Source organism: Bubalus kerabau, chromosome 7 (genome assembly GCF_029407905.1).
Source record: "Bubalus kerabau isolate K-KA32 ecotype Philippines breed swamp buffalo chromosome 7, PCC_UOA_SB_1v2, whole genome shotgun sequence".
NCBI classification, from domain to species: domain Eukaryota; kingdom Metazoa; phylum Chordata; class Mammalia; order Artiodactyla; family Bovidae; genus Bubalus; species Bubalus kerabau.
This window is the reverse complement of record NC_073630.1, coordinates 117268448-117278194: the sequence shown is the minus strand read 5'-3', so window position 1 is coordinate 117278194 and position 9747 is coordinate 117268448. Positions and strand designations below refer to the sequence as shown.

Genomic DNA, 9747 nt, shown 5'->3' with positions numbered 1-9747 from the left:
TGACTGGTGTCCTGGTGATGGACAGGGAGGCCTGGCATGCTGCAGTCCATGGGGTCACAAAGAGTTGGACGCGACTGAGCGACTGAACTGTCTGAAGCATAGATGGCCAATAGGCACATAAAAAGACGCTCAACATCGCCAATCACAGGGAAATGCAAGTCAAACCCACAAGGAGATCTTGTCTCACTCTGGTCAGAATGATTGTAATTCAGTAACTCCACCCGACTGAGAAACGAACCAGAGGTGCCCAAGTCTTGCACTCAGCACCCAGATAAATGACTCCTCCTGCTGGGTGGTGGTGGGGAGAGTGGACTGGAAGAGAGGGGGCTGGAGTGCCAGCTATGGCTGTTGGTACTCCTGTTGGCGTTTTCCCCATCATCACCATCATCATCAACCCTGAAAAACCTCTACCTCACTGCCTCACGCCGTCAGGGTTCAGTTCAGTCGCTCAGTCGTGTCTGACTCTTTGCAACCCCATGAACCACAGCATGCCAGGCCTCCCTGTCCATCATGAACTCCCGGAGTCCACCCAAACCCATGTCCATAGAGTCGGTGATGCCATCCAGCCATCTCATCCTCTGTCATCCCCTTCTCCTCCTGTCCTCAATCTTTCCCAGCATCAGGGTCTTTTCAAATGAGTCAGCTCTTCCCATTAGGTGGCCAAAGTATTGGAGTTTCAGCTTCAACATCAGTCCTTCCAATGAACATTCAGGACAGATTTCCTTTAGGATGGACTGGTTGGATCTCCTTGCAGTCCAAGGGACTCTCAAGAGTCTTCTCCAACACCACAGTTCAAAAGCATCAATTCTTTGGCACTCATTTTTCTTTATAGTCCAAATCTCACATCCATACATGACCACTGGAAAAACCAGAGCCTTGACTAGATGGATCTTTGTTGGCAAAGTAATGTCTCTGCTTTTTAATATGCTATCTAGGTTGGTCATAACTTTCCTGCCAAGGGGTAAGCGTCTTTTAATTGCATGGCTGCAATCACCACCTGCAGTGATTTTGGAGCCCAAAAAGATAAAGTCTGACACTGTTTCTACTGTTTCCCCATCTATTTGCCATGAAGTGATGGGACCAGATGCCATTATCTTAGTTTTCTTAATGGTCACCATCAGGGTGGCCATTGTCAAAAAACTCTGAAAATAGCAAGTGTTGGTGAGGATGTGAAGGAACTGGGACCCTCATGCACTGCTGGTGGGGATGCCAATGGTGCAACTGCGTGGGCAACAGTATGGAGGGTCCTCAAAAAAGACTGAAAATGCAGCCACCACGTGGTCCAGGAGTTCCACTTTGGAGAATAAGAAAGTGGAAAGTGAAAGTCGCTCAGTCATGTCCGACTCTTTGCGACAGTCCATGGGATTCTCCAGGCCAGAATACTGGAGTGGGTAGCCTTTCCCTTCTCCAGGGGATCTTCCCAACCCAGGGATCGAACCCAGGTCTCCTGCATTGCAGGTGATTCTTTCCCAGCTGAGCCACCAGGGAAGCCCAAGAACTCTTTTGAGTATATACACCTCTGAACTGACAACTGGGTCTCAAGCCCTCATGTTCATAGCAGTATTATTCATAAATGCCAAAAGCTAGAAGCAGCCTAAGGGCCCATCACCAGATGGATGGATATTGGGAATTCCCTGCCAGTCCAGTGGTTAGGACCAGATGCTTTCACTGTCGTGGACCTAGGTTCGATCCCTGGTTGGGGAACTAAGATCGCAAAAGCCACGTGGCACTGCCAAAAAAAACAAACAAACAAAACCCCCAGATGGATGGATAAACAAAGTGTGGCTTATCCATACAAGGGAATATGATTCCACCTTTATTAAAAAGGAAGGGACCCTTTCACACACTATGACGGGAGGAAACTTGAAGACATTACGCTCAGTGACATAAGTGAAAGTGTTAGTCGCTCAGTCGTGTCTGACTCTTTGCGACCCCATGGAGCCCACCAGGCTCCTCTGTCCATGGATTTCTCCTGGCAAAGATACTGGAGAGGGCTGCCATTCCTTTCTCCAGTGACAGTCACAAAAAGACAGATACTATGTGACTGTGCTTGTATGAGGCTTCCCAGGTGGCTCAGTGGGAAAGAGTCTGCTTGCCAACACAAGAGACGAGGTTTCCATCTCTGGGTCTGGAAGATCCGCTGGAGAAGGAAATGGCAACCCACTCCAGAATTCTTGCCTGGAAAGTCCCATGGACAGAGGAGCCTGGCGGGCTACAGTTCATGGGGTTGCAAATAGTCAGATATGACTGAGCACCAGCGTGCATGGATGTACTTGTATGAAGTCCTTAGAACTGTCAAGCTCAAGGAGACAGAAACGGTAATGGTGGTCACCAGGGGCTGGGAGGGAGGGAGTGGGGAGTTGTTTCATGCGGGCAGAGTTTCGGTTTTGCAAGAAGAGCTGTGGGCATGCATGGCGCTGATGGCTGCACAGCAATGTGAATGGACTTGATGCCACTGAACCGCACACTGAAAAACGGGTACGGTGGTCAGTTTATGTTATGTGCATTTTTTTGTGTGTGTGTTTTTTTTGTTATGTGCATTTTACCACTCTTTATTTTTTTTTTGGAAAAAACCAAAAACAATGATTGTACTAAAAATTGGGTTAAAAAATGTTAATACTTACATTTACAACTTAGGTGTGCTCAGCACTGTGCCAGGTGCCACGGATCTGGGGCTGCACCAAATGGACACAGACCACTCTCCGTGCCCTAGTAGGGGAGACAAAAAACACACAAAGATCCCCACATGCCACAAGGCAGCTTGAAGATCCAGTGTGCCGTGACTGAGACCCAGCGCAGCGAAAGAAATAAAATTCCTTTTTGAAAGTTAAAGAAAGAAAAGACAAGCACATAAATAAACAAACTTCCTTCCCACAGAGAGAAGAGCAGAGAGGACAACAAACAAGCTCTGCCTTGGAGCACAGCTGTGGTCCTCACATCGTGAGCCCCGGGGTTGGATAGCAGCTGGCGGCTCTGACTGCCAGATGCTGGCGTGTTTATTTTCTGAAGGCTGGTCTTGCTCCCACAGCGCCCCCTGCTGCACAGAAGCTGTTCCTGCCGCTTAGGGCACTCCCACAGTTACCACGGCAACAGGTGGACGACAGGGACTGTAGCCAGAGAGCTTCCTCTGTCCATGGGCTACTCCAGGCAAGAATACTGGAGTAGGTTGCCATTTCCCACTCCAGGGATCTTCCTGACCCAGGGATCGAACCTGTCTTTTGCATCTCCTGCATTGTTGTTCAGTGCCTCAGTCGTGTCTGATTCTTCGTGACCCCATGGACTGCAGCACACCAGGCTTCCCTGTCCTTCATCATCTCCCAGAGATTGCTCAAACTCATGTTCATTGAGTCGGTGATGCCATCCAACCATCTCTTCCTCCATCATCCCCTTCTCCTCCTGCCTTCAGTCTTTCCCAGGATCAGGGTCTTTCCCAACGAGTCAGCTCTTCGCATCAGGTGGCCAAAGTATTGGAGCTTCAGCTTCAGCATCAGTCCTTCCAGTTCAGGGTTGGTTTCTTTCAGGATTGACTGGATTGTCTCCTTGCATTGGCAGGCAGATTCTTTACCACTGCGCCACTCGGGCAACAGTACCCGGTTACTCCCCTCTTCCCATCCCAAGTCTCATGTGACCACAGACTGATCCCTCCCCTTTGAGGATGAAAATCATAAAGAAAAATCTCTCATTCTAAAAGAAATGCATTTCCTTGTTTATTACTGGGATCTAGGTCACTTTGGAAAACGCTTTTTAAAAAAACAAATAATTTTTAATTTTTTGATGTGTAAAAGAAGTCTCTTTGGAAAGATAGACCTAAAGTTCTGTACCTGTATCTCTGAGGCACAGTTAAGAACATGGTCTTCTTAGATCCCATAGGATTGCTTGTACGGATATAACAAGTTCAGTTCATGAGATGGGTTGGTCCAGGTTGGCGTCTGACCTTCTCTCCCACTGGCCTGTTGAGCTCCTGGGAGGAAGTCTTGTTTTCCTTGGGGTCCTCAGTCCTCCTGTGGTGACTGACTTGACTTCCCAGCAAACACGAGATTGAGTTACTGGATCTGCCTGCCTCCCATTCCTCAAGGAGGGGCTGGTCTTTATCTAGCTGTTGGTTCTTTCCGCCATCTGAGTCATTCATTCAACAGGTATCTGAGAGTGCTGGGCACTGGGAGAATACAGCTCAGGAGTTGGACCGGCTCAATAGTTCTGGGGCGTGGGCTTAGCTGCTCCGAGGCATGTGGGATCTTCCCGGATCTGGGATTGAACCTGTGTCTCCTGAATTGCTAGGCAGATTCTTTACCACTGAGCCACCACCAGGCAAGCCCAAGAAATACCTGCTTTTATAAGTAGTTTTATTTACTTATGTATTTATTTGTGTATTTATTACATACAGCTTGCACGTTTGTTTACATGTTGTCCATGGCTGTTTTTGCACAAGGATGGAGTGAGTAGTTGTGAGACCAGGTGGCTTGTAATTCTCTTCACTGGTCCTTTAAGGACTCTGTGGCCCCCTGTCCTAGCTCAGTCAGCAGCTCCACACCATGCTGACTCCAGGATATGGGCCAAGGCTCATATTCCTGCAAGTTCTAGCTTGGAGGATAAGCGACAGGTGCTTACTGCCTCATTTCACATGTGTGAACTTGCTATGTGTGAATTATCAGCACCCAATTTTATGAGTGTGTCCAGGGTGACTCCTGGGTGCCCAAGGCTGTCCTGGGGTGGATGAGACGATGTCCCAGGTACTCCCGACGTGCTAAGTGGTTCCTGTGCTCTTGGGTGTGGGAATGAAGAACAAGTTAATTGACTCCAGGGTGACTGGTGGGGTGCTCCCCTCAACCTTTATTAGACCCCATCCCAAACCCTGATTATTCTTCTAGAAAGTAAGGGAGCTCTAGACCCCAGAAGCAGACATGGTCTGCAGGGGTCACCAAGGCGTGACAGTGGGGCCTCCCTCCCAACTTGTTACTGACTTAGGAAGAGGGAGAAAGATCAGATTCATAGGATTCAGGAGGGCCCTCTTAACTCTCCAGATGGTCGGGGGGACGGGAGTGGGGAGAGGAGGGAACCAGGAGGTTTGAAGGCGACAGTGCCCAACAGGGCAGGGTGTCTGGCTCCCCAACCTCCATTCTGAAGACACAAAAGTAACCTTGGTCTAACAGCTGTCTTGCACTATGCAAACCAGCTTCAAGTCGCCATTCCAAATGAGGTCCTGCACTGATCTCTGTGCAGAAACGTCAGAAACAACATCAAATGACTAAGAGGATTTCAGAACCCTTTAGGGATAAGGTGCACAGATAATGATGTAAATTATCTCCCAAACCAGGACTTTTTGAGAACTCCTAGTGGTCCAGGGGTTAGGATACCACCCTTTTCACTGTGGAGGGCTTACCTTCAATCCCTGGTCAGAGAACTAGGGTCCTGAAACCTGTGAGGTGCGGCCAAAGAGACACAAAATTAATATAATTTGTCATAATTTGTCTTAATTACTACTTTTAAAATATTAACCACAAACAAAAAATATTTTAGTAATAGATATGTAAGGAAGCTATTTTCACATTCAGTGGATATGCCACATGTGCAGTGCCAAGTCGCTTCAGGCACGTCCAACTCTGTGTGACCCCATGGACTGTAGCCCGCCAGGCTCCTCTGTCCATGGGATTCTCCAGGAAAGAATACTGGAGTGGGTTGCCATTTTCCTCAGAACCAGGGATTGAACCCGTATTTCCTAACATCTCCTGCACGGGCAGGTGAGTTCTTTACCACTACGCCACCTGGGAAGCCTATACTAATTACTTACAGCAGGTACCCAAGTCACCAATTACTATATGTTGGTTACTTGTTCTTTTCCACTTCTAAATTCAGGAGTTCTTAGTTTGTAATTAGTGAACCACCTGAATAAAAAAATGTAAATATGTGACAGAGAAGGTCCATGAAAACTACGGTTAAAGATTACACAGTCAGTTTCTCACAATACACCGCTAAGTGAGAAGGTATCTACTTTACAAACCTTAAACATCTATGATAAACGACACAAAAGCAACCAAGGCGTACGCTTATTTGAGGACTATTATTACCTAGGAGGACTGAGTTTCCCAGGTGGCTCAGTGGTAAAGAACCTGCCTGCCAATGCAGGAGACACAGGTTAGATCCCTGGGCAGGGAAGAGTCCCTAGAGAAGGAAAAGGCAACCCACTCCAGGATTCCTGCCAGGGAAATCCCATGGACAGAGGGGCCTGGCAGCCGGGTCCATGGGGTAGCAAAAAGAGTCGCACACAAGGTAGAGGCTGAACTGGGACGACCACCTTATAAAACAGATTAGTCTACTGTGCCTTCAAGGGATGTTCAAGATTCCAGGTCCTCAGGGTGAAAGAACAAAGTCCTAATACCAGTTGTATCATCACACAAATGATTTAAATATTCATTTTGAGGAGAAATATCTAAAGCTGTGAACTTTATCCCACTCCTAAAATTACATACACAACATGTCTACTTTTGAACAAACAAAAAGCAAACATGTGAAGTCCTTTTCAGACAGAAAGCTTTTCCAATAAAATTTAAACTTTTTATTAATTTTTAAATTACAAACCAAACGTTGGTAATCATATATAGATGTGTTAGCTATGGACAAATTAAGACTGGAGTTATACTTTCAAATACAACTTCAGAATGAGTTGCAATAAAAACATTTTCTCAAAAATTGTATAATTTCCTTTGGTTTACAATCCATCATATGGAAAGTTTAATATAATTTAAAATACTTTACCATTTACCCTAAAGTATGCTATAGAGATCTGAATCACGATCAGCACTTTACTGATTGGAAGACATTTGCAGAAATTAACAGCTGTGGCCGTTGATTTGTTCTGTAAGAGAATATCGAACTGTCTCCAGGCAATAGTTTGGGTAACAAAAGACGTATGAATACGTCTCTGGTCAATAAGTTGTTAGGCTCCAATTAATTAACAAGGCTTTAAGGGCTCAGTAGTTTTCCTAAGAGTATTGCAAATACACAAATGTTGAAAAGGTAATAATACTGTTAGTTGAGCTGTAAAATGCCTAAAAGTAACAGTTCTGCCACAGTCCGCAGGAACTTCATACATTTTGCTTCCGGGATTCCCCCACCAAGCACCTTTCGTGTTTCAAGTTTGAACTGGAAGACACAGAAAACCATACATTCCACGTGAAATGAGGAGAGTGAGCAAAAACAAACTTTACAATTCCATACTCCAAAATCAGAGGTGTCCGGTAACAGGAATTTCAACTGATCTGATTAACAGTCGAGATAATTTCAGACCTGTCCTCTTGCAGGACTCAGACCTGAGGTCTTTCGCTGCAACAGGGAAAGTGGTCTTCCGTCCGAAAGACGACGGGGGGTTCGTAGCCGGTCAGCTGGGACCTGCCGGAGGGCGCCTTGTGGAAAAAGGAGGGCACGTTAATCGTGTGCAGCAATTTCCTGAACGTACTGGGGAACGTCCCCAGCTCGGCCTCCGCCCTGGCGACCTGCTCCTCCAGCCTGGCCACACTGGCGCTGACCATGCCCACGAAGGCCTCCAGCCGGTCGATCTTGCTGTAGACTCGCCGCATCTCGGTGGCTTTGGCGTAAATGAGAGGCACGCCCTCGCCGACTACGTGCGAGGAGTCGCCGCGCAGCATGTCCAGCATGCCCACAAACTCGTCCACCCTGGTGAGCAGGTCCTCCAAGCTCGCGTCCAGCGCCTCGATCTCGGGCCGCGCCCCCGCGCCGGGCAGCAGGCAGGAGGCGTAGCCCGCGGCGGCGCGGCGCAGCAGCGGCGGGTCCCGGCTCGGGGCGCCCGACTCCGGACCCTCGTCCTCCCACGGCCCCGAGGCGCTGCTGTGGCTCTGCGACACATTGCCGCTGTCCCCGCTCCAGGCCGCCACCTGGGCCTCGGCCTCCTCGGCCGGCTCCTCACCAACCGGCCCGCAACTCGGCGGGAAATCCTCCATAGCCCGCAACTGCCGGGCTAGACAGCCCCACTTCCGGGCTTTGCGCGCGCTTGCACCTGCGCACGCGCGGCACTACTTCCGGCCTCTGCGCGAGCACGTACCCGCACGTACACCCGCCCTTTCTAGGGAACACCCCCCACCAAACCCCTCGCCCGCGCATGCGCACACAGCTCTGCTTCCAGCCGTAGAACGGGCGTGCACGCGCACCGTGGTCTGCGCGCAGGTGCTCAGGCTCAGAAATCGTAAAAAAAAAAAAAAAAAAAGACTCTCCACCGAAGAGCCGTATGGGTAGAGCATCAGTTAGCATCACTCTCCTTTAGCCTCCAATTAAAAAAGATTTTTTAAATCTAACTTTAAAAAATTAAAAAAATCTTTAAAGATAAACACATTAAAAAATGTGTAACAGGAGTACAATAAAGTTTGTACATCTTATTAAGTGTACACACTGACTAGTTTTTCCATATCCATATAGCCATGTAACCTGCATCCAAGTCAAGATATAGAACACGTCCAGGAACCATGATGGTCTTCCCCCTCATTTACCTAGCTGCTTCTTGCTGTTTATAGTAAAATGAAAAAGAAGTCAGATAAGCAAAATGAAGGTCTGTTAAACCTTGACTTATTTTTTTGGCTGTGAGACTTGCGGGATTTTAGTTCCCTGACCAGGGATCGAATTGATGCCTCCTGCAATGGAATGGTGGAGAAGGCGATGGCACTCCACTCCATTACTCTTGCCTGGAAAATCCCATGGACGGAGGAGCCTGGTGGGCTGCAGTCCATGGGGTCGCGAAGAGTCGGACACGACTGAGCGACTTCACTTTCACTTTTCACTTTCATGCATTGGAGAAGGAAATGGCAACCCACTCCAGTGTTCTTGCCTGGAGAATCCCAGGGACGGGGGAGCCTGGTGGGCTGCCGTCTATGGGGTCACACAGAGTCGGACACGACTGAAGCGACTTAGCAGCAGCAGCAGCAGCAGCAATGGAATGGCAGAATCCTAATCACTGGACTGCCAGGAAAGTCCCAAACCTTGCTATTTTGGTGACTTTGAAAATTCTCAGCATTTCCAAATGGCAAAAGAAAAGTGAAAGTCGCTGTCGGCCGCTTTGCCACCCCATGGACTACACAGTCCATGGAATTCTCCAGGCCAGAATATTGGAGTTGGTAGCCTTTCCCTTCTTCAGGGGATCTGCCCAACCCAAGGATCAAACCCAGGTCTCCCGCATTGCAGGTGAATTCTTTACCAGCTGAGCTATCAGGGAAGCCAAAATAAGCAGAATTTAAAAATGGTTTTCTGGCAAAGATCACATCCAGGGTGATCTTGGGTGGCCTCAGCCTGCAGCGTCTTGAGTCAGGACTTGGGTGAGAGCCCAGATCCTGGCCACTAGACCAGTTGTCAGTGACAAGGGCCCTGGCCCTTCAGCTTTGCAAAGAATTCACACAAAGGTGGAAAGTAGTGAAACAAGTATTTATGAGGATGAAAAAGAGTGCATGTGTGGATAGACAGGAGTGGACTCAGAGAGAGTCGGTGAGACTTCATGGCAGTTTGAATTACTTTTATGGGGCATTTCCTCTGGGTTTCCTTTGGCCAGTCATTTTGACTTGCCTGGTTCACAGTCCATATTTGGTATATCTCAGGATCCTTCCATGTGTGCACACGCGTCTCTTAGCCAAGATGTATTCCACCAAAGAGCCGTATGGGTACAGCCTCAGTTAGCATCACTCCCTTTTGGCCTCCAAGGAGCCTTTCTGCATGTGTGTGGCTGAAGAGGTCTCCTGACTTTGGGAATGA

The 9747-nt window shown here is 48.2% G+C and overlaps 1 protein-coding gene across 2 annotated transcripts; it reads right to left on the bottom strand.

The window, feature by feature from the left end:
• Nucleotides 1-3662: 3662 nt before the first annotated feature.
• BLOC1S4 (biogenesis of lysosomal organelles complex 1 subunit 4) lies at nucleotides 3663-8532 on the bottom strand. Of its 2 annotated transcripts, XR_008717285.1 has the most exons (3): nucleotides 7285-8532; nucleotides 5381-5416; nucleotides 3663-4762 (listed from the first exon to the last, which is right to left on the bottom strand). XR_008717285.1 is itself a non-coding variant. In XM_055589169.1 (2 exons), exon 1 carries the CDS (start codon nucleotides 7953-7955, stop codon nucleotides 7302-7304), a length of 654 nt encoding a protein of 217 aa, XP_055445144.1. In that variant the 5' UTR covers nucleotides 7956-8532; the 3' UTR covers nucleotides 6512-7140; nucleotides 7285-7301. The 2 variants fall into 2 exon arrangements, 1 of the variants encoding a protein (XP_055445144.1); XM_055589169.1 differs by lacking the exons at nucleotides 3663-4762; nucleotides 5381-5416 and adding an exon at nucleotides 6512-7140.
• Nucleotides 8533-9747: the final 1215 nt, after the last annotated feature.

What these genes read in the sequence shown, in the direction of transcription:
- BLOC1S4 (XM_055589169.1), bottom strand. Translation starts at nt 7,955, where the DNA reads ATGGAGGATTTCCCGCCGAGTTGCGGGCCGGTTGGTGAGGAGCCGGCC.